Source organism: Mus pahari, chromosome 2 (assembly GCF_900095145.1).
Source record: "Mus pahari chromosome 2, PAHARI_EIJ_v1.1, whole genome shotgun sequence".
In the NCBI taxonomy this organism is placed as follows: domain Eukaryota; kingdom Metazoa; phylum Chordata; class Mammalia; order Rodentia; family Muridae; genus Mus; species Mus pahari.
In genome coordinates, this window is record NC_034591.1 from 106,394,338 (window position 1) to 106,419,208 (window position 24,871).

The window sequence follows — 24,871 nt, forward strand, 5'->3', positions numbered from 1 at the left end:
AGACAGAAACCAGGCCTTCAAGACATAAATGTGTGGAGGATACTCTCAATCCAAGCTATAACAGTTACATCTCACTATCTTCCCACCTAAGCACAATGATTCAGAGCAAAGGAACCATGAACATGCCTTAGCCCAGGGTAGGAAGCCATGAGACAGGGATGTGAAGGTGGGTGGCCTGTCTGCAGGTTGTAGGGATGCTCTGTTCCTGAACGTGAGGAGCAAAGAGACTAGGCAGTTGTCCAGAGGCACGGGCTGCTGGGCTCGGAAGGGCTTGAACCATCCACAGTGCAGGGATCAAGTGAGTATATACTCCAGGGGAGCAGCCAAGGCCTTTCTCTCGATGGCTTTCCCAGCACTTCCTGTCACCTCAGTCCCAAGTGGAAGCAGAAACCTTGCCTTCCACCTCAACCAACACTGTGCTTCTGCCTTTCAAAGCTTGTGGTCACGATGGTAATTCAGTGAGAGCATGTTAAGTCTGCTCTGCTCATCACCTTCGCACAGTTAAAAGAAAAAATTCTATAAGATTCACTTCTGCTACTTATGAACACTGAAATGCAGTTTTGTTCACTTTTATCATATGAAAAGTGTCATACATTTTACATCCATGACTCACTTTAAGCTTTGTATTGTGAATACCCTCTTTGCCCTTTATGTCTTTAAACAGCCTTCTAGCCTTTGCTTAAATAGATGTTTAGACCAAACAGCACAATATTTTGAGCAGATGTAGGAAGACTGTATGGTAACAACATCTGAATGCAAAGCACCTTTTTGTCATGGTGGCTCCCGGCCTGCATGCTAGTCTCTGTAGAACTTTGCTTCACCCTGCAGGGCTGCCCTCACCTCTCAAACACCAACCTGGGACTTCCACAGAGTTACTATAAAGCTATATCTGCAAATCCCTGGGGTGTCTAGACTTCAAAGAAACCAAATAATTATGTATCAGGCTGTACTAGGCCTGATGACCACTCCTGTGGAGGGCAGGAGACTCTCAAAGGGTATGAGCCCTGAGAAGTACCATGTCTTAGACAGATGCCTTGCCTCTGCATCCTGCCACGTTATCTTCCTGTTCCTTGACAACTTGGGGTTGAGGGGCATGTTAAAGATACTTGCTGAGCATCCTGAGGGGGAAAGGTAATTGTGCTCATTGGGGAAGCTCAAGGCTGCAGGGCAAAACACTGTTTTTAAATGAGTCCCAGACTAACACAACTGTTTCTTGAAAACTATTTTATCTAGAATCTATTTAACCACTTTTCTGGTCTTCATTCTAAAAATCCATGTTTCTAATCCATAGGTAATTTAATGAGCCAAGGAAACAATGTAAAAGACAAAAGGAGGGGCCAACAGGACATGTGTTCCCAGACTCAACTTCCAGTAGAGCCTGACAACATGCTTTGTGACAGTGATGCAGTGCCCGGAACACCGCCAACACTGTCTGTCAGGACTAATGACCCCAGAGGCAACCATTATTAGCCAGTTCACTAATTAGGGTCTGTTTGCAGAGCTAATGGGAAGGGCAATCACTTGTTAATTTAAGTAAAACTCCCAGGCATTCTTGACAACCATCATACAGAACACTGGAAGGCATTCCAGTGAAGTTGAGAGAGTGAGCCTGACAATACAAAAGTACACACAAACTCTGTGAGGAATCTGCTGTAGGCACACTTTCCTCATAGACCTTCCTCAGCTATAGAGAAGTGTGTCTCTGGAGCCTTAGGGACTACTAGCACAACAGAGAGAAGAATTGTTCCAGAATGCCACAGGGAATGGAGGGAGCTGATGCTAGGCTGTGTGTTCATGCATGCAGGAGAGTGGTGTACAGGTGTATCTCTGTGTGATAGTCTGACTTGGCTTTTGTGCTAAAGATAAAGCAGCAGTTGATTGTGATTGTATTACATACAACTTAAAAAACCATGAACTGTGAAGAAATCTTGTTATTAGAAGGTATTTCAGTGACTGCTGAAGCAATGCCTATTATTTAGGAAAACATTCTGTAACTCACAAATGTGGGCTATTACAGCATTAACTCTCATCACTAGTACGTAACTTAATTAATCATTTAAAGCTTCCAGAGATTTCATCTGGATCCTAGAAATGACAGGAAAGGAGGGATAGGGCACAGCCAACACTTCAAAAGGAAGCAGGCCTGGGAAGCAAGTGGAACTAATACTCCTCTGGGCCTCGAGAACCTGTGGTCCAGTTATTTCACAGACCAGACAAGGATTTGAGGTCCAAGGTAACTTTTTGGCATAGTTGGCAAGCCCACTAACAGGGCAGGACTGACTCTGGCCTCACATTCCCAGGCTTGGAGCAAAGCTCCCTGGAAGTTACCCAAGAACTTGACCCTAGAACTGGGCTCTTGTTAGGAACAGTAAAAGAATTCCCTTCAGATGAGGGATGCAGACTCCTAAAAAGGCAGGAGTCCTGAGCTACAGAGCATCTCGATCAACAGAGGGGCAGCTGTTACATCTTCTCACGGGCCTGGCACAACCACTAGGTCCTTCCTGTGCTCATACCCCTGGCATGCCCACTGTGCCTGGCCACTTGGTATGTGTGCACTCTGCAGGAAGTTGGAAGGCACATTCAAATGTGAGGCCTTGGGTCAGTGAGGCTACAGGGCATAGAACATTTCCTTCCAGAAGGGACCCATGTTCTCTACATTCAAGGCCCAGGCCCTAGAAAAGAGACAGCTGTTCACACAGGAAAAAACAGTAGGTCTTTTCAATCTCTAGGGTCCCCGAGGCAACTCAGAAGCCAACCCAGATTTAGTGGCTTTCCCTGGGGGACTTTACAGGGCGAGTGATTTAATAGGTTGGCTATAACACACTCACTTGGCAGGCAGTCTCACTCCAGGGTGCACAGTGGCCACTTGAGAGTTTGCAGGCAGTGCATGTTCTGAGGTCTCTGCTTTTGCAGACTGCTAGACTCTACAACCCATGTGATTCTAAGCAGACCTGTTTATAGCCTGATATGAGCCCATGGGCCTATGAAGCAGTGGTGAGTTATGAAGGCTACTGAGGGAGGCTCTCAGGCAGCAGGGCACAGCAGAGGCCTTGAAGCAGCTCTACTCTCCAAGCCACACATGACTAGAACTTCTGGACCCTCACACAAGCTGACCATTAGCAGCTACAAGATAGAACTTTACATTTCCAAGGCAGGCCCTGAATCCTGCCTCTATCCTGTTCCTCCACTGGATAACCCAGAACAGGAAAGCAAGCAAAACTTCAATTTCTTCATCATGAGAATGGGGAAAGGACAGCTCTCTGATGTAGACAGGTTTAGTGCTTCATGGGTCTTGTTATTCAGTTCCTGCATTATCTGAACCAGATCTCTTGTTAAGTGCAGTAAAACCAGAGCAATATGCTAGAGTTTTCAAGGGTTTGGATCCATTTCTCCTGGTAATCACCTTAGAGCCTGCAAAGCTCTGGGCTGGGTATACACGGAGGAGAAGGAGGGGAAAACCAGGCAAGCTAAAATGATCTGAGGTTGTGCAGACTGAGTTAGTAGCCAGGGCAGAAGAGTGTGAAGGCAGAGTTCCCTAGCTCCTAACCCATAGCATGGACTCAAGGGACATACAATACAAGCACAAGAGTTCTATGGTCCATCCTTCTAACTAGGATTGTAAGCAAGGGCTAAACATGACAGCCTTCTTGGGACCAGAGACTGGCTCAGAAGGCTGAGAGCCAGCTTGACAGACCAAGGTTGGCTTCATCATCAGATGTGTGTGCTGGGACCAGAGGGAAGTAAAAGAACATCTGGAATGGAGTTAAAGCTTAAAGAACATTTACTGATAAATAGGTAATCCTGTCTCTTTATGGGAAGGGAAGACTGGCAGTCCTGCAGGGCTAAGGCCAGGCAGGGCTCCAGGTGTTGGGCAGGACAAAAATTCACACAATCCAATGCCATTGCTGTACCAAAGCTACCACCAAGGGAACAGGAACATACTATGCCTTGCTAGCTTCATGATGACCTTGGCTGGGTCAAGGAGGCTACAAGGAAGAGGCTGCCAGGCAGTAGGAAGAGGAACCTTGAGCCACGACAGTCCTCATTCTCTGTACTCCAGGCTGTGGGGCTCTTGGGAAAGAAGCAAGGAGAGCATATATTCAGCTGGGCTTGAGAGAGAATGAAATGGTGACAGAAACGACTTCCTATCTGCTTGTGAAGGAGATGAAGACTCATATCACAAATCTGAGAAGGAACGTAGGATGGACTCAGCCCTCACCGCTTGGGAGCTACTGAGGGTATGGTGGTTTGAATGCTTGGTCCGGGTAGTAGCACTATTAGATGTGTGGCCGTGCTAGAAAAAGTGTGTCACTGAGCAGGTGGGCTTTGAAACCCTTCTAACTGCCTGGATGCTACACTTCTCCTGGTTCCCTTCAGAACAAGATGTAGAACTCTCCAGGGCCCCCAATGGAGGAGCTAGAATAAGTACTCAAGGAGCTGAAGGGGTCTGCAACCCTATAGGTGGAACAACAATATGAACTAACCAGTACCCCCAGAGCTCGTGTCTCTAGCTGCATAAGTAGCAGAAGATGGCCTAGTCGGCCATCATTGGGAAGAGAGGCCCCTAGGTCTTGCAAACTTTATATGCCCCAGTACAGGGGAATGCCAGGGCCAAGAAGTGGGAGTGGGTGGGTAGGGGAGCAGGGCGGGAGGAGGGTTTAGGGAACTTTCAGGATAGCATTTGAAATGCAAATAAAGAAAATATCTAATAAAAAAAAAAAAAGATGTAGAACTCTCAGCTCCTTCTCCAGTGTCATGCCTGCCTGGCCACACTATCATGCTTTCTGCCTTGATAATAATGGACTGAACCTCTGAACCTGTAAGCCAGCCCCAATTAAATGTTGTCCTTTATAAGAGTTGCCTTGGTCATGGTGTCTCTTCATAGCAATGGAAACCCTACCTAAGACAGAGGTCAAGTGTTGGAGACAATACAACTGGGGCTGAGAGGGGCCACTATGGGAGAGACATTGACAGGATTTGGTTCTCTGCTTCAAAGCCCATGGGCTACTGCATGGAGCTGGCTTCTTCCTAGAATACAGAACAAATGCTAGGAGAAAACACAGAAAGGTCTTTGAGGATGATCAGAGGACCATGCTTCTTCCCATGTCTACCACCCCCTCCATCCACTGAACTGTGGTCAAGAACACAGTTTGTGCAGTCTGAAGAGCATGCCACTACTGGTACATCCAGCAGAGAATGGGCACAGCGCACTCTAGAGGGGTCAAATCACCCCAGTAGATGTTGGGTTGGCTTCAAGAGACTGGTGAGACAGCAGCAGGAATGCATGGGTCTGTTGAACATAAGGCCCCTGCCTCCCATATCTCCTTTCCTCCAAAAGTAATGCACAAGTCTGTTGAACAAACATTCCCCATCTCATCTTTCTTTCTCTAGGAATCCTGGCTATGGCAGTGGGCACTAATGGCCTGACAGCTCCAGTCTCTACATTCCTGGAAGGTTCTCCTTCACCATCCAGCCTACAGCTATGGAATGATCAACACAAAGTGATGGCCAGGGACTTGGCCCAGGACTGTCTGAACAAAGGCACATGGTAGAAGTCTTAATGGATGTTTTTAGGCTTGGACAACTTCCAGGCTCATCAGTGACTTACCTGAAGTATGAAGAACAGTGGCCAACAAGTTACTAGAAGGTGGAGTATGAGAAGTAACAAGATACAAAATTACAAACATCAGTCCCCAGGCTGGATTGAGTCTACCTAGAGTGCCACTCATGGAATGGACACTGGGTCCTGATCCTAGGGCCCAAACTGAGCTTATGTGGAGTTGAACATGCAGGAAGCTTATGCCAATGGCCAGTGGAGTCAGCTAAGGAGTCAGCAGGCATCAGTTTTCCAAGGGGGATCTGGTGGGTGTGGCACTGTTAACAGAGCACAGTCTGTGGATGAGGGAGATGGTGCCTACAACACAGCAGCAGTGAAAGGGGAGGACTCCAGTGAGACATACACCTCTCCCCTGAGGGCTGAGGAAAAAACAAGGCAGGGGAATATGAAAGATCCTGCCACCTAACTGTTAGAGCCGTAGACAGGGAAAGAGGAAGCTTGTGAGACTCATCTAAGCTGTCGTTATGGATGCTCTTTGCTAATTTCCAGGCCAAGCAGACCGGGGATGGAAGATATAAGGTTGGTCACTGGTGACTCAACCTTCATAGGTGGGTGCTCCAAGAATGACCTACACCCGTGCTTACAAAAGGCTTGTCTAAGGGAGCTAGACAATGTCAGCTCTTGGAAGGTGAACCGACACATGGCTAGAGATATGATTTTTTGCTATGGTTTAGAGACTACACCTAGGACACTTGTCTGAATCTCCAGCTGTTCTGAGCCATCTTTCTGTGACATCCACCTTGTTCTCCTGAGAACTAGATGTCAGGGCCAGAGACAAGGTTCTCCTGCCTCCAGCCCGGCAGGCCTTTGGGAATCTGGCAGGCGAGAGCCCAGCAGCTAGCACTAGGTAAGCAGCACTCACTGACAGCATCCAGCACTGAGGGATTCTTCACTGACACTGTTACCCCTTGCCAGGCTATGCTTCCTAGAGAAGCAGTTTGTGCACACCCCAGGGTTGCACTGGATGGCTTGGCTCCTCCCAAGTCAGGAGCAGATACAGCCTCAGCCAAGTTTTCCCCAAAGATTAGGAATGGGGAGGTGACACAACCCAGGAAAATAATCTAACAACAACACTGCTAAGCAGTCACCTCTCTACTGATTAAAAAAGGAGAAAGAAAAGATTGGACTGTAATACCATTTAATCCCCAGAAGCTAATCTAAATGTAACACTCAGAAGAAAACAAAAGTGGCACAAAGAGATGCGCCAGCCCTGTCTTCAGGGAGACTGGCTTTATTCCCAAAGTGAGCCCATTAATAGAGCTGGGAATGAAATGCCAGTTCTGTCTTTGTAAGGGGAGGGATTACTAAACTGCTGTTTCTAAGCTCAGTTTTAAGTCATGGATCTCTGAACATAAAGAAAGCCTGGGGCTGAGGCAGCCCTTCCCATAAGCCTATGGCCAGTGCTTCCAAACCCACCCAGTGGGTGTTGGCTGGACAAGTATGAGCTCCAGGCCTTTGGAACACACAGACTGTAAAGAACATGTCACCCCATGGTCCTCAGACCTGCTCCTCTTCCCATAGCCTGCAACACAGGAGGTAACAGTGCACAAACAGGGCCTGGTCAGGTGTCCCTGTTCTCCAGAGCTCCACAGCACCTACCCACCTTCCTCCTGCATCTGTGCTGCCCAAAGCCCATTGTGATTCTCAACTGTGCAGCCCTGGTCATCATCTTCCATACTGTCCTGCTTTGTATCCTCCATGGCACTTTGTATCATTCAGTAGCATAGTCTTCCCTTCCCTTCCCCATATTCTTCTCTCTCTAATGTATATGTATATGTATATGTATATGTATATGTATATGTATATGTATATGTATATTCCTTCATACACTTTGTATTTGTCTCATTCACTGCAGACTGTCTGCTTTACTGCCTGGGAGCGGGCGGCTAGGGTCTTGTCATTCTCTGTCCCTGGAACACTGCAGCCTGTGGCTGCAGGATGGGTGAGTCATTCCAGCTGGCAGTGCTGAGTCCTGTCTCTGCTCTCGACACTGTCACTTCGTCCTCCCCAAGGCTGCCAGTTATCTTTCTAAAGCACAAGCCCAATCCTATCAATTCCTCACTTTTAAAAGTTTTTTTTTTTTTTTTTTTTTTTTTATGACTTGCTGCAGCCTGCAGAGCAAGTTCCAAATGGCTCTTGCACACTACTGGCCTTGTGTCCAGAACCAGCCTCAACATCTGGCTTTGTGCAGTGAATACCTCTGCCACCTCAGGCCTGCCTTCCTGATACCTCACCAGAACCTTCCTGTAGGTTCCACTCACTCTGTCTCCTAAGCACAGAGCTGCCTGCCCATCTTTCTGGGGCTGCCTGGTGAACTCTAGGGACTCAGATGCCCCACTGTGATCAGCTCATGTCACCACCCAATAGTTCAGGCAGAGACTAGTGTGCCATGGTCTCTGTTCCAGGAGAGCTTTACCATATTCCATGGCTCCCATTGCTCCCAAGGGGCCTCTGTGTTCCTAAGAGACCCTTGAGTACTTGGGAGTGTTTGGGGCTACAAAGATGAAGGGAACAAAGCTCCTGTCAGCAAGAAGCCTACACTCTGCAGACTAGACTGTGGTGACTAGGCATGGCTAAAAAGCCGCACTAAGGGGGAATGGAGTTGGGCCCTGTGAAGATAGGGCTTTACAGTACAGAGTCAGGGGGTTTGCCAAGATGTCTTTACAGAGACCTGGTTAAGACAAAAGCAGTGAGATCTGCCTGGGAAGAGGGTATGCGTAGACAGAGCAGACTGCTATCAGACACAGCAAGGACCACATCTCATTTGCAGCTGAGGAAGGAGGCCTGTACCAGGTCAGAGATCACACCACTCAGTCTCATGTTTAGGAGAAAGAATGATGAAAACAGTAAGAGGAGGAAGCTTCCAGACAAACACACAGAACTCCCAGCTTCCTCCTGCCAATGGTAGGCCCAGGTGCCAGAACACAGGCCATAGATTAGTCCCAGGTATCCCCAAAGTAAAATACTTGACAGCTCTTCCTAGAAGAAAGATACTGATGGTTCACCAGGGGAGAAGAGACAGAGGACAGCACGGGCCACACTCTTGAGTACACACCACACTATTTCTCCTTAAACACTCTGGTAGAAGACAAAGGCTGGACATTACAAAGGCTCATGGCAAGTCAGGAAGTTCTTTCCTAGACCTCACCTGAGTTTTCATAGCTGCAGTTCATGTCTCTGGCCTTGCTGCTTTTCAGATAGGTTTGCTTCTCTGAGGAGTGCCAGTGGGCCTGCTGCCAGTTTCTTTTCAGGACACAGACTATACCTGCCTTTCCTGTCAGGCATGCAGTCCTTCCTTGTGGGGCCTTTCATGTCTTCACCCAGGCCTGCAGGGCTTAGTTAGGACTTGGTTAGCACTCATCATGACAGGACAGAGTAGGGAACACAAAACTGCTGGCAATTCCTACATCATTCGTCCCACTTGTCCCTAGCCCAGCATTCTTAGAAGCTGGCCTTGGGGCTTGAGGTCCTCAGAGCATTGGGAAGTCTTCTTGTAGTCTATAACACCTGCACTTCAATCAGCTTGTCTGTGTCTCAGGGGTCAAGCGTGGGTATTTTTTTTTTTTTTCTGATAAAACCCATAGACAGGGTCTAGGTCCAAGGGAGAACAGGCTACCCTTTGTCACAGCTGTCGCTGCTTGGTAAGGAGACAGCAGCCCTAATCTCTATTTCCCCCATCCCTCAATTCCCTTTAGTAATAATCTTCCTAATTTCAATTATACAGGCTACCCACAAATACACAGTTTCAAAGTGAGCACTTTAGATAATCCTACCGTCTCATTTGGCCCTGTCAAAAAAACCCTAAGCCCCCTGAAGTCAGTACCAGTCTCCACCCGGAGGGTGGCTTTTACCTGCCTGCCTCTCTGTATCATGCAACCACATTCCCAAGAGGAGAACATCAGGTGTCATGTGGCATTTGGGCATATAGATACAATACCCAGTGTCTCTCTTTCGTGCTTACCCATCCCACTGTGGCTCACCCTCTGTGGCGCCTGCTATTCCAGAGTCAATAGCTATAGAGTCGTCTATCAGCTGGAGTGAGCTGCTCTGGGGTTTTACACCTAGAAACCACTGCAGTGCTCCATCCACAGCTGCTTATATCCAGAGTACCTCTAGGGCAGGGCTCTTCAAGGACAGCTGCCAGGTACCAGCCTTCCCTCCCTGGCCCTTGTGGCTCCAGATTCAGTTGTGACCACACATTGTGTATCAAGGGCAGGTGTGCTTCCTAATATGTAAGCTAGCACTAACAGTGCATACTGTGTGTGCATTATTTGCATTGCTAGAGGCTTAACAAGCACATCCCAGTGCTGTCTAGACACTCCTCAGAAATGTGTCTGAGTAGTTTGTAGTGGGTTGGTCTGATGCTGCTATATATTCAAATGCTAAATTCTGTACCCAAAGATCTGGTTGCTCCAAGACAAGGAGATCCTCTTGAAGATTAGTTTTTGTTATGTAAACCTTGCCCCACAAGTTATCCCTGATTGGTTAATAAAGATACCTACAGCCTGGGCTAGGCAGAAGAGAGGGGGTGGAGCAAAGGTTGCTGGGTTTGGGGTCTCAGTCAGGGACTACCACAGAGGAAGAAGACCAGGAGGAAGAAGGGAGAGAGAAGTCACCATGGGGTAGTGCATGTATTGTGAGTGCATGGCCATGAAGGCCAACCTATGGAGTGTAGGAGCGGCCCAGGCAGAACAAGGAAAATGGTATCTCGGGGTTATTAACAGGGTCAAATAGCAGAGAGGGTTGATATCTGCCCAGTTCTAGTGCTTTCAAGGCTTATTATAAATATAAAAGTTGGTTTCTTTTATTTGGGAACTAATGATCTAAGTGGGGTAAACCCCTCCAAAATAATATTAATCACGACAGTAGTTCTGATATGTCATGGGCCATACCCTTAAGCAGCACACAACTGTGATCTGCATAAGCACTTGACTGAACTCAAAGTCCTTGCTCTGGGCAGATCCTGCTTCCTGTGGCAGAGGCTTCCATGGAACCGTATGTTTTCTCTCCCAACCCTACCTGTTACCCTGGGACAACGGCTTCCTTACCCACCCTTCTGGTGAACTTCTACCATGCCAATGGGCTGGGTGGTGGGGACATAGATGATACTGAATGAACTCTGGTTACAGGACAGCAAACAGAAAAGGAGCTTAAGCAAGAATGATCTAGACAGAAATGGGAGGACATGCCACACAGAGAGCAGGATATATAAGGACACATAACCCAACAGTGTCTGTTCTGAAAGTGGGAGCCAAATAGTCTCAGACTCACAATTCTAACAACTGAATTCATCTGACCCATGGGTGGCAAATGGATTCCAGCTCAAAATTTTATCCAACTGCTGCTATTGGACATAGGAGGGCAATGCTTAAAGTATCCTGGGAACCACATGCAGGTTCAGTGAGAGGGTACTGGGGTCCACTTGTGATGTGTACCCCATTGCTGACTGGAGCAGGTGAGCATCCAACCATTTACCCCCAAACATCATGCTATGGAAACCAGTTCTTTTCAATTTCATTGGGGCTCTTTCTTTCCCCAAAAGACATCACTTTGCAGTGGCATGGGAGTAGTGTCTTGCCAATGACCCTGCAGCTTAGAAAAAGCTCAAGCACATGCACACCTGTGTCTTACCTTCTCCTCCTCTCTCTTCTCTTCTCCCCTCCCCTTCTCTCAAACAACATTGAGTCAGTCAGTCAGCCTGTGTATTAGTAATTTGTCCCTGGCCTTAGGTAGAGTAGGGAAAACCAAGTGGAGAATAATAGAGGCTTGCCTCTATGCCCACCAAAGTGGTTCTCTGTAAGAATTTGCACAGGAAGACACCAGAGTTGTTTCAGTTTCTACACCAGGTCACTGTGTTTGAGATGCCGACTAACCTGCCATGGCTACCTTGTCTGCCTGCATTGATACAGCCTCTGCCTTAGGATGGAAAAAGATGGCACACAGGGTGTCACAAAGCACCTGTGCCATGTTGTCCATCCACTGGATGTACTGAACCATCTCTGATGGGAACTGAGCCACTGGCTTCCCTTGAGTTCAGAGAGAGCTGAATGCTACCTGCATTAAGAACGATGAATGAATGCTGCTTTATTTTGTGTTCAAATCAATGTACACCATCTTAATAAGTCAACTGTCATCAGCTCACTAAGTAGATGCAAACTGAAGGACTCCAGTGGGTCACCAACACAGTTTGTGTACTAAATCTTATCTTCCAGGGAGGGTAGCAGCTCAAACCAGTAAGTTTCAAGGTACATTAGTCAGAAGTCCTTGGATCAAAGTCCTAGGAGCACAATGACGAGGTTTCAGGAAATAGTTAACAACCCTCTTCCTCCTAGCTTGATCTGGATTCTGTAAAGCTGGCTCTTTGTGGTCTAGGAGGACAGTTGCATGCTTCCTGACAATGAGAAGCTAAGGCAGGCTGTGAATGAATCCCATGGGAGGAGGACTGAAGGTTGTCATAAAAAATAGATGTGGCACAATAAATGCAGGCTGTTCCCTTGGGTCTTAATCTCTTCCTTCAGAAAACTAGAGCAATCCCGTCCACAGTGATTGTGTGAGGTGGAAGGGCATACACACTGGGTATTCATATCTACACCAACAACTCAATTCTTCCAAAACAAGAGCCCCCAAACTGTGACTATCTGCCTCATCAAAAAGACTGACCTGGAGGCTGGAATCGTCGGGATCTTGACTCAGGCCTCTGGAGATAATGGGAATTTTCTAGGACCAACCCCACTGTGCTGCTACAGCAGCTCTGCCAAAGTTATACTAAAACTTTCTGGTTTTTGAACTTGCTGGCTAAGTCCAGAGGCTACTAGCTCTGCCCCAGCAGCAGTGGAGCAGCAGAGGGAGACCTCCACTCCCTTGCCACTCCCTTGCCAGTCTTTGCAGGTGTCTAAGTACCAAGGAAACCAGAATGAACAAGCCAGGACCTGAGAAAGGTCCTGCAGAGGTGGCTGTGCATTCTTGGGTCACTTTCCCCACAGCATTTCTATTAGCTCATGGCTTCAGTGAAGGCCTGGAGGTCAGTAGGGTGATCTCACAGGGATGCAAAGAAATAGCATTCCTTGGGAGGCTGCCACATAGCTAGCTCAAGGCCCAGGAGTCTAGGAGGGAGGCTAGAAACTTAGCTCTCTTTTTCTTTTAAAACACTTATAAATTCCAGAGCCACTTAAAGTAAGAGGCTAAGAAGCTCATGTAAAGGCTTCAGAAAGGGTGTTTCCAGAAGGTTCTCATGACTGGAGAAACTGAAACCATGGTTCAGAGCTTTAGGAAGGAACCATTCTGGAGCCACACCCTGGGATAGGGTGACTCAGCTAACTGTCAGGAAGACTACTGGAACTAGTCAGCTGAGTCCCTGAGAATAAGATGGCCGGTTTCATCTGAGCAGCCACCAAGGACATCTCTGAAAAGAAATTATCCCTGAAGCCTCTACAGTGCCTGACCTGCAGCTGAGAACCACCAGGAACACAAAGAAAGATGTATGATGGAGAAGAGCAGCAGGGGTGAGTGATCCAGCCCACTAAAAGAGAAATCCAACTGTTTCTCCTCAATGGAGGTAAGGAAAATGTGTCTGGAGGGCAGGAGGTCCTTTAGGCTACCTCTTGATGTTCCCATCAACATATGATTAAGGTCATCAGGAAACTAAAACAAGCCCATCCAGGAAGGAAGAGAAATGATCCAGATCCTTCAGGAAAGAGGTGTGAGTCACCCCTCTAGGTAAAGAACCAAGTAACAACAGCAGTGACTTGCACATGAGCAAAACAAACAACTTTACCCAGTGAAGTGAGGACATGTTCACTGCAGAATTCTGTTAGCACCAGGACACTCCAAGGCCTGGCCCAACCATGTGACACTAGACCTGCATTGCCAGGACAACGACCCTCAATCCCACAACTCACCTGGCTCAGTCCCCACCCTCATTGGTGTGATGTCATTCTCCNTATAAATTAGGGGATCACCCCCTCCTCGCTCTCTCCTCCTCTCTTCACCCCCCACTCTCCTCTCTTCTTCTCTTCCCCCTTCCCCCTTTTCTCCTTCTCATCTTTTTTTCTCTCTCTCTCTACTCTTCTACCCACTTTGCCGCTCCCCATCCCTGCTTAATAAACCTCTCANGTGGAATCACCTTGGCGTGGTCTGCTNTTTGGTTTATCCGCTCAAATCATATATATTAATATTGCTTAATAATGCTAATTCATAAAAAATTCCCTTTTAAATGCACACAAAGGCTAGTCCTCTCCTTTCTCTGGTACTTAAAGCACATTCCTCTCCTACCCACTCCACATTCCTTCCACCCTCAGCAGGCAGGTCTTGGTTCTTTACCTAGAGGGGTGACTCACACCTCTTTCCTGAAGGATCTGGACCATTTCTCATCCTTCCTGGATGGGCTTGTTTTAGTTTCCTGATGACCTTAATCATATGTCGATGGGACATCAAGAGGTAGCCTAAAGGACCTCTTGCCCTCCAGACACATTTTCCTTACCTCCATTGAGGAGAAACAGTTGGATTTCTCTTTTAGTGGGCTGGATCACAGTTGTGAAGGACACCAGGAGCCCAAGTGGCCAGGGAAATCTCGGCTTCTACTTCAATGGGATGAGTGTACCTCCTGGCAGAAACACTCCTGTTCTGGAATCAAGAATTCTTTCCCAAAGGAGCAAATAGTTGCAGGAACAAGAAGCAGGAAGATAAATTCATTGCTCAATTCATCCCCTCCTTCCCCTTTCCCATCCTATCCATGGTGATGGTGCTATCTACATTTAGGGCAAGTCTTCCCTCTTCAGGTAGACTCTACTCAAAGGCAACACACAGAGGTGTCTTCCAGGTAACTTTAAATTCAGTGAAGCTGACAGTGAAAAGAATCTATGGAAGGTACCAAAACAGACCATATACTGGATTATAAATCAAGTTTCCAAGAGATTTCACTCTCCTGTTCTCAAGTCACTAATTAGCAAACTGAACTAGAGAGCAAACATACCAAAAGTAGAAAATCCTCCAATGTTTAGAAAATCATCAATACATTTCTTTAAGAAAAGAAATCAGAATTAAAAATTTAAAAAATTGAATTAAATTGCAATGAAAATACATCAGCTTAGAACTTAAATGCTGTAGCAAAGCTATATGCTCAAGAGAGAATTCCCAGGCATGACCACAGATAAAGGAAATAAAGCTGGGTGTGGTAAGCTTATCCACTGCTCATTCACAGTGAGCTGTTCTGAAGAAACGTGTTGTTAGCAACATCATGTGAACAGTAGTAGAGCAGCTTATTATTTCTCTCTTAAATCAGCCAAATCACATGATGCAAACCCTGATGGCATGTGTCAATCACTTGGTGCGGCCTCCTGATGCAACTGAGACACAGCATCTATAAGATGGCAGCAGCCACTGTCCAAGTCATAGAGCACACTACATTATGGCTGATTTTTTTTCTTTGTAAAGTAGAATGAGCACACACTGAAATAATGACCAACAGTAGCTTCATATACAGAGCACTAAATCATCAGTACCACCACTTGTGATCACCAAACATGGTGTGCTGCACACAGATGCCTGTGCTGTTGTCTCACTGGCTGCTCAGAGGTCTGTGTGCACTGATGTGCAATGCTGTAGAAGTAAGTGTTCAGCCCCTCTGCGCTCCTCTGGCCTACTGCCCATGAGGTCCAAAGTTGTTTAAGGTGCTGCTAAACAGCACATGGATGCACTTTGCATTCTTAATAAAATGAAAATAGACCATGTGATTTCAATGTAACCCCTGCTTACTTCTAGGAACTTCATCTGCATCTCTCTTCCTGCCCATTACTCTGGCTACACTGGTCATCTTTCTGTTCCTTAAGTGAACTACAAGACTTCTTGTCTCAGGGCTTTTTGCACATGCTGAAACTAGCTTCCCCTTCTGTCTTAGTCAGGGTTTCTATTCCTGCACAACATCATGACCAAGAAGCAAGTTGGGGAGGAAAGGGTTTATTCGGCTTACAATTCCATTCTGCTGTTAATCACCAAAGGATGCAGGACTGGAACTCAAGCAGGTCAGGGAGCAGGAGCTGATGCAGAAGCCATGGAGAGATGTTCTTTACTGGCTTGCTTCCCATGGCTTGCTCAGTCCACTCTCTTATAGAACCCAAGACNACCAGCCCAGAGATGGCACCACCCACAAGGGNNCCTCCCCCCTTGATCACTAATTGAGAAAATGCCTTACAGCTGGATCTCATGGAGGCATTTCCCCAACTGAAGCTCCTTTCTCTGTGATAACTCCAGCTGTGTCAAGTTGACACAAAGCTATCCAGTACACCTTCCTTCCTCTGGCAACTCCTTTTCATCTCATAAGAGTCAGTTCAAATGTCATTTCCTCTGCAAATCCAGCCTAAGTCAGGTTCCTTGCTGGACACTCCTAACTTGTACACCATATCTCACAGTACTATTAGACCACTGTGAATGTTTGCAGGGAAATTGCTTTCTCTGCAATTCAGTTTAAGAAACTGTTTTTCATATCTCAAATGTCACTAGGTTCTTCCTGGTAGAGAAAGAAGCTGCCCTGTTCCTAGCTAGAACCTCAGTTCTAGCATGCTATCCGGGACAGGAGCCACGCCACATACACAGGGTGTACCATCTCAGTCATCATTGGGTTTGCTCAGAGCTGTTAGCAATGCTCCACTGTCTTGGAAGGAAACTCCCACCATTTCTGCCACTAGCAGCTGGCATTCATTCCTGTGACATTTACAATGCAATTTGCAATCATTTGCTAATCTGAAAAATCTCACAAACACTTTTTCCTTTGATATTTAAGGAAAATACTTTCTAACTTTGCACTGTTTACTACACGAGGGAAAAGACAGTATTCTAGAAACTCTATTCATCAAATCTTTCTCTACCAAGCAAGTGTTGTGAAGTGACTCAATGGCTGCCATTATTAAAATCTCTTAGTACTGGTGGAGCCGAGACTCACAGATGGTTCACAAAGAACATCCCCTTCTTGAACTCAGTCCTAAAGGCTGGATACCCATGTGGCCCAAGGGGTGGCAGCTCCTGGGCAGTGAGGCCCATAGCCCTGCTTCATGGACAGTGCCTTCTCCCCAGATCTTCTCAGGATGGGAAGGACAAGGTGTCTTCCTAGCATCCCTCTCACATGAACACTGACCTCACTGACAAGGACTCAATCCTTATGACCAGATCAAAATTCAGAGATCCAGCTGGGTTCCTGAAACTGCTGACCCAGCCTCTAGCCAAAAGTCATGCTGCTACCACCATCAGCAGCTGACACGATCCTATGCCTCCCTTCTCTATGGAGGCTGTGTGCCATCATGTAGGGTATTACAAAGTGTATCCTATTTAGAGGTGAAGGAACAGAGACTTCACTGATTGGAGTGACTTGCTAGTAAGTTCAGGGCTGAGGTCTGAGCCAGAGGGTCAGGCCTAGTGGTCTAAGGCCCCAGCCACCTACCCCAGGTTCAGAGAGTTCTTAGAGCAGAGGGACCAGAGAGATAGTCAATGGTTAAGATCATTTTCTTGAAGAGAACCTGAGTTTGGTTCCCGGCACCCATATGGGGTGACTAACAGTTATTTTACACACACACACACACACACACACACACACACACACACACACACACACACTTTATTTCTTATGTTCATTAGTGTTTTGCCTACATGTATGTCTGTATGAGGATAATGGATCCCCCAGAATAGGAGTTAGAGACAGCTGAAAGCTTCCATGTTGGTGCTGAGAATTGAACCTGGGTGAGCAGTCAGCTCTTAACCACTAAGACATCTCTCCAGACCCCCCTTTCAAAAACAATTATTATTTTTAATATGTGTTTTTGTACAATGTGTCTATGTGTGAGCATGTGAGAAAGACAGCAGAGACACAGACATAAGACAGAGTGCTGAAACAGTCTGAGTTAAGCTTTAGCCCCAGGCCTGTTACATGTCCACTGTGTCAGATCAACTTAACAGGGGGAAAAGGACATGTCTACTTGGCTTATTGATTGAGAAGCTTTAGAACATGGTCACTTGATACTGAGGCTTTGGGCCTGTGGCAGCACAAGACATGATGTAGGGAACTTGTGGTAGAGGAAGCCTGCTTACCTCCCAGCAGCTAGAAAGCAAGAAGCAGGAGATGGAAGGCCAATATGCCCTTCAAGGCTATGTCTCCAATGGTCTAACTCCCCCTTTCTAGATGGTATCTTCTAATGGCTTTACCATCTCACAACAGCATCTTGGCTGGGGATCATGTCTTTAATTCCTGTGACTTTGGGTGGATGTGACATGTAACTTTGGGTGGGTGTGACATGTAAGATACAAACTATACCAACCAGCTGTGATCTCAGGCAAAGGGTCCTTGACATCTTTTCCAGTTCCTTCTAGCCGTGTGTACACTTAGAGCAGTAATAGCATACTAGAGAACCAAACTGAAGGTGGGCAAAGCACTACTATTCAATATAGGTTCAGCAAGAAGCAGTGGTCATCCAGGTGTGCTACAAACACACAAGACTTTCACCTCATAAAAACCATATTGGTCCATTTCTACCTTGTCTTCAGAGGTCAAGAGGATGCAAAAGCAGCCTCTGACAATGAAGTCAGGTTCACAAAGGCAGACAGCAGGGCACCAGGTATTGAAGGGTGAAGCAGCTTTACTTTCCTGTTGATAGTGAGGCAGGCGTCTCATAGGGACAGTGGGTATCACCTGACTCCCATCCTCCTTCCCAGTCTGGCACGAGGCTTTCACAATCTGGGGTGAAGCTAAGGCCCAGGAAGTCTTTATAAAATAGGTTCTGTTGTCCCTCCATGAAGGCAAGGACACCTGTAGGCAGATGACACATACCTAAATGTCCTCTGTCATTCAGGAGATATGTACTATTCAGGCTCGTGGGGGTGGTGGGAAAGGGCAACATTCCCACGGCTGTGTACACATCCCTTTCCAGTCTCCTTCCACCTGATGGGAAAGCCCTGCCCACCCACACTATAGACTCCCATTGTCCCTAGAACTTAAGGTTTCAAGACTGTTGTTTTCTGTTCCTTCCCTGGTCCTGCTTATCAGCATCCCGGAGCTACAAGTGTTTCACAAGGGGGACCCTGTTCCTTATGGTACCCCACCATACCCTCAGGTCTGTTCTGACTGTCCATCCCAATTCTCCACCCTATCCTCCTGGCTCTCCACATGGTTTACAAATATCCATAGCATTTTCTTTTACAATTACTTGTCACCTCATAGCTATGCAATCCTCCTCTGACACTTTCTTCTCATTGTGTCATAGCCAACCATTTTGTACCATGACGGGCTTTTCTGGTGTCTCACCTAACTTGCTGGGAGAGAGACTGCCAAGGGAGCAGAAGGGGTTAATAGTCCATCAGAGAATCCCAGTCTCCTGACACACAGGCCATATTCACACTTAAGGTTTTTCCTTTCCCAGGAATCTATACCCCAAATGATTCATGAAAAAGCCTATGCCTCCCTGTTTTTGACATCCTGGTTCAGAGTGCTCATGGACAGCAGCACAGGAACATGGCAGATGGGGCCAAGTACTGGCACATGCATCTTTGACCTCTCTGAGCCTTTTTCATTTGGGAGCACAGCATGAGTGTCCTGAGCATGAGGAGCACTGTATGTTCAGCAGGAACAGGAGGCTCCCACAGGGGAAATGCTGACACTCTCATCCCCATCCCCCACTCTTCATAAGGTAGAGGGCCAGGGCTGATCCCCAGACCCCATCGAGCCTGTTCACTGCCCCTCACCTAGCTAGATAACAAAGCAGCTGCTGCCCCAGAAAATGGCAGTAGCTGCAGCCCACTGCAACACACTGAGAGCTGAGAAGAGCTGTGTGCTAATCTGGGTAATTACTGATGGCCAATGGCTACCTTCAGCCCAACTGAGGGGGCTGATGAACAGATGGCTGTCTTGTTATTAGAGAAATTTGCCATCAGGCAGGTGGCAGCAGGTTTCAAGTCACACATGGGGATTTCTACAAATGCAGGCAAGTTTACAAAGAACAATAAGCAGATTCTTACTTTATTGTGTTCTCTGCTTTTGAAGCCGCCTCATGGAATTGTTGGGAAGACATTTTATACAGCTCAGCATTCTACAAAGAGAAAACACAAAATTAGTTACCAAAGGTTACCATCTTCTTCTAGAAGCTTGTGGGACACAATCACAATAGAACTGGTCAGATGCTAATATCTTAACTGGTATCAGCATAGCCTAGGTCCTAGCTCCCATGGCATGCTGATCACTGTGATGGAATCCCAGAAAAGTGACTGCTGAAGGCAAAGCATGATAACTTTTAGTTCAGGGAGTGGCAAGCTGCAGCTCACAGGCCAAATCTGCTGGCTACCTTGCTTGTAAATAAAGTTTCATGGCTACACACACCCAGCTTGTATGCTGCAGGATCAGTGGAATGGCTGTGGTGGAGCCTGCATGGTCTGCAAAGCCTGAAACATCTATTACTTGTACAGAAGAATGTGCTGACATTGATCTATTTCCATCCCTATTGGACAAGTGGGCCATGCTGCCTAAAGAGGTTAAGTGACAAGCCAAAGTCACACAGTGAGCAGCAGTGTCAGGGCTATCCAGTGTCTTGGCTCCTAGACTGGGGCATGCTTTGTTGCTTCCCATGATGCACTGTGGGAGGGTCTGAAGGCATGAACCTATCCACTCTGAAGTTATCCATTACACATATACCTACAGAGTCAGGTTGGCAGGACAAACCTAGGAGCAAGAACATGCCAGCTGTGTTTGATCCTTGTGTTACATTGTGATTTTCAGTAAGTTGCTTAACTTGTCAGTCACTTCTGGTCACACAGGCCTAGCCTAGCAATTTCCTTTTTCTCTAAAGCTCTGACATCTTCATTTGCTCCCAGAGAAGACTGATACTGACATCCTTTCAGCCTCAGGCCTTTGCACTCCAGGTGGGAGTACTCAGACCCATGCAGTTGGTCAGACATATAGAGTGCAGGGGAAGGCCACACCTGGAGGCTGAGACAGGGTGGGTTAAGTAGGCCCTGTACAGAGGTGTAGGGTAAGTGGTCAGATGTCTTGAGTGGGGTATGAAGCCAGTAACAGACGCCTTTGTGTGTCCCTTTGTGGATGCCAAGGTCAGGTCATTTGCACAGCAATGTATTCACTCCTGAGAAGGGACTCTCGGCGTTTGAGATGAGCAAACAGCTTCAGGTTCATCAGTCCTTGCAACAAGCTGACACGACAGTGAAAGGACTCTGGACTCTTAGAGCTGGACCTCCTTGCACATTTGCCAGGCTCTACCCGGCTCTATCTACCCGCTAAAGAAAAGCAACAAGCCAGGCCCTGGATGGACAGGAAAAGAGAAGTCTGACTACAAGTTGCCAGGAAAGCACATTATGTGGTGTGGAGCCCAATTAGGTCTATAGGGAAGGGAAGTAAGGCAGAGAACTTCCTCTAGGAGACCAGGCTCCACCTTTACCTGCTCTCTGAGATTTCCGCTGTCTATAGTCTCAAGCAGGATTGATGGGAGGTCATCATGAAAAGGAGACTTGCAGGAGAGCTTAGGAACACACAGCCCCTGGTGGGAGGCCCAGGGACTAGAGGGAGCAGGTCATCGAGTTTATCCCCTCTAGTTCCCTCTCTCCATACCAGGGAGCCTTCTCTAAGGCACGCCAACAACTTCAGCACACAACAGGCATGAGATAAACATAGGTCTTCCTCACAGTCTGGCAGTAGAAGATCTCTATTAATGCCACACTGGGTAAGCTTTCTGCTTCTCCTCTGAGTCCTTGCGCTCACATCCCTGCTTCAAAATGGTGTGACATTCCCTGATATGGCTGTTGTGGCTGAGGATAAAGGCAGCAGCACCCTGATCAATCCCTCCCAATTCCTCTAGCATATGTTCCTTTGTGACTACTGGGCCACTGGGCTTCTGGTGGAGCCTCCTGAGGATGTGGCCTGGCCCATTGGCTCACAGTATGACAGCACTTTGGTGTATACTGGCCGCAGTCTGTGGTTAACCACTTACTTCCTCTAAGCTTTGATTTCTCAACTGTAGTCTGAGAGAAAAGCACACAGATCTACCCAACCCACATACACCGTTGAGCTTCTGAAGCCAAAAAGAACCTCGTGTTCTTTCCACAGAAGCTGGTCTTTCTTCCCCATAAGAAACCCATCCAACTCTTTAAGTTTCTTTTCTTCTATATGTGTTCACAGTGTCAGATCACAGGCTTCCAGGCCCAGTCACTTGCTGAGTCCCTCTCAAAGAGAGGACTCAAAGGCTGAGATGAGGCCCAGGTACTGTGGGCAAACTGAAGAGGCCTAGAGCCATTGCTCTGTATGGTAGGCAGCATGCATCTGTCCCAGGGGACATGAAGCCAATCACGTGGTCAGTAGGATTTGTCATAGGAAGTGTCCACAGGCCAAGAAGTGGTTATGCCACCCCCCTGTAGCTTCCTCTATTTTCCTCATGATGACTCAGTGAAAATCCCCCATTGGTCTCATCCTGACTGCCATGCAGACCCATGGCAGTGGGCTGTGTAACAACCACTGGCCCAGAAGCACAGAAGAGGTCTCCAAGCCACAATAGAGGTACATTTGTCCATGAGCCCCTGGTTCTCCAGCCTTCCTCATTAAGGACAAGGATCCTGTAGACTACAACTTGTCATGATTGTGGGCTTCTTAAGAACTGGTCAACTTGTTCATCCTGAGAACACTAGGAATGGGGATGGGGTCCAAGTCAACTGGAGCCTGTGCCCTGGCCATATGGGATGCTCAGACACCAGAATGTCACAATTACAAATGGGCATGAGGCCAGTAGTTCGAGCTGTAGGGATACCTACCAGAGCAGCCTGTAAGCTTGATCAGACAGTCTTCTTGGGAACTGATACCTGAACTGAAGCCAACCAAAGCATTTCTCTCACTCCCTCTCTCTGCCTCTGGTGGTTCCAACAATGGAGTCTATGGTCTAGTTCATGGCAGACTAGCACTCAACTTTACAGCACAATTTTTGTCACATTAATATTTTCAAAAGTGAAAGCAGGCCAGGGGCTATAGTGAGTGGCAAGCATGCTGGGGCTTGTATCCTGGCCCCACCCATCTCCTTCCTCCTTCTGGGTGAGGTCATGGTACACTTGTGAGCACCTTGTGGGCAAGTACTTTAATTAGAGAGCATTCTGTGAGGCACATTGTGAGTGGGTACTCTGAAGGAACACACAGAGAGCATACCCTGTGAAGGAGCACCTTGTGAGGGAGCACAGTGGGGGTGAGGGCTCTGTGAGTAAGCCCTCTGCAACTCAAGTCAAACAGCTCCTACCATGTCCTCTAGGCCAACAAATTCTCTTACTGTTGTAAACAGTGCTGAGGAGAACAAGTGCCTACCTGCAGCTCTGTGTGTGAATGAGTCTATCTACAAAGAACATTCTAGAAGTCAGGGTCTTGAGACAAAGACTGTATTTATTTCTAATGAACTGTAAAGGATGAGAAGATACGAGCCAAACAAGGAGGAGGACCCATGAGGAGAGAGAACAATATGTGGGTGTCCAAAGGGCAGTGCAGGTACATGAGGGGAGCAGGGACTGTCAAACAATGGGATCAAGGGCAGGGAGGGCTAAGAGACACAGTGGGTGCAGCTGACTCAACTTCAGGCTCAGAGCTTGAGTTCCAATGAGGGGTAAATGAAAGCCTGGCTTTGTTTGTTTGTGTTTTTGAAACAAGGGTTTGTTTTGTAGCTCAGGCTAATCTGGAACTCATTATGTAGATAAGGCTGGACTAAGAGTCACAGTGCTCTTCCTATCTCAGCCTCCTGAGTGCTGAAATTACAGTCCTCATCTACTATTCCTGTCTGTTTAAATGAGGGAATAGGGGGCTGGTGAGATGGCTCAGAGGTTAAGAGTGCCAACTGCTCTTCCAGAGGTCCTGAGTTCAAATCCCAGCAACCACATGGTGGCTCACAACCATCTGTAATGAAATCTGATGCTCTCTTNTGGAGTCTCTGAAGACAGCTACAGTGTACTTACATATAATAAATAAATATTAAAAAAAATAAAAAAAATAAATGAGGGAATAGCAAAGCAGTTCTGTTTTTAAAAGACTGTAGCAGCTGTGGACAATGGAGTCCCATCTTTCTGGAGGGGTCATCAGCACTGGAGGGTCCTGGACTGCCCAGGACCTGGGAGCTACAGTTGCCACAGAAGCTCACGGGCTTTCTGACAGCTCTCTGACGGGCCTGCACTGTCCACACATCATCTGTGCCACCATCATGAGCTGATAGTTCTGGGGACTTTCCTTCCCATAGAGTCTCAGCTTCCCACTTCTGGAATGCCTTTTCCTCTGCTCTAGACAGCTGCCCCTCCTCCGCTGCCTGCAGCTGTTTCTTGAGCACATCTGAAGGCAGAAGACCTGATCTCCATTAATTAAATCTGCCATTAAAAATTAAATAACGTGAGTAAGAAGGTGTGAGCATTATCTCTGTGGGTTTCAAAAGTCGCAGTGTTTCTTCAATTACTTCCCAAGCAGTTTTCATATTTTATACTGTCTGATTTCTCCAAGGGCCTGGATTTGCAAGATCAAAAGAGAGTGTGAGAGTGCGAGAAGCAAGGTGGGAAGGCGGGAAGGGGAGGATGGCATCAAAACATGTCATGGGCAGGAGAGATCGACCCACTATCCCCAGGCAGAGCTAGGAGAAGCAGCAGAATGGAAAGATGTAGGGGCACAGAGGTCGGCAGCAAGTCTCCCAAGTGCAGGTCAGGGTGAGGCCCGTGTGTTCATGTATATGTCAATGGATATGGAAACAAGAGCTTATCCTATATACCTGGAAAAAAGCTGCTCCTGGGCCAGAGCCCTCAACACAGACACCTAGGCCAAAAGCATTCAGGAATGATCTACTAAGGAAAAAGAAAGCAGAGCTGGGTGTCATGGAGACCCATCTTGAGAAGGGTCACAGCATTAGAGAGAATCAACTGATATCACTATGGAGAAACCATGCAGGGCCATGTAGGAACAGAGTGGGCTTCTGGTGTCCAGGTCAGGACCTCTCCTCCTAGTGTGTCCTGGGCAAGACTTGCATTGCCACGTCCTCTCCTCTGCACAGGAAGAAAGGTGATGGGAGCAGTCAGCACAGGCTGGATGAGAGTGGGGGCAGGGCGAGGCATTATAGAATTACACAGTGCCTGGCACACACTGGACACTCAATAAAGGTTTTAAGAACTTAACAAACGCCGGGCGTGGTGGCACACACCTTTAATCCCAGCACTCGGGAAGCAGAGGCAGGCGGATTTCTGAGTTCGAGGCCAGCCTGGTCTACAAAGTGA

General features: G+C 47.3%; 1 protein-coding gene across 1 annotated transcript in view; it reads right to left on the reverse strand.

The window, feature by feature from the left end:
- The window catches only part of Chchd6 (coiled-coil-helix-coiled-coil-helix domain containing 6), a 204,991-nt gene that overhangs the window by 18,675 nt on the left and 161,445 nt on the right, over window positions 1-24,871 (reverse strand). Inside the window, exon 6 of the mRNA XM_021190791.1 lies at window positions 19,613-19,683. Coding sequence (XP_021046450.1) covers window positions 19,613-19,683 — 71 coding nt within the window. The remainder of the gene's footprint in view (window positions 1-19,612; window positions 19,684-24,871) is intronic.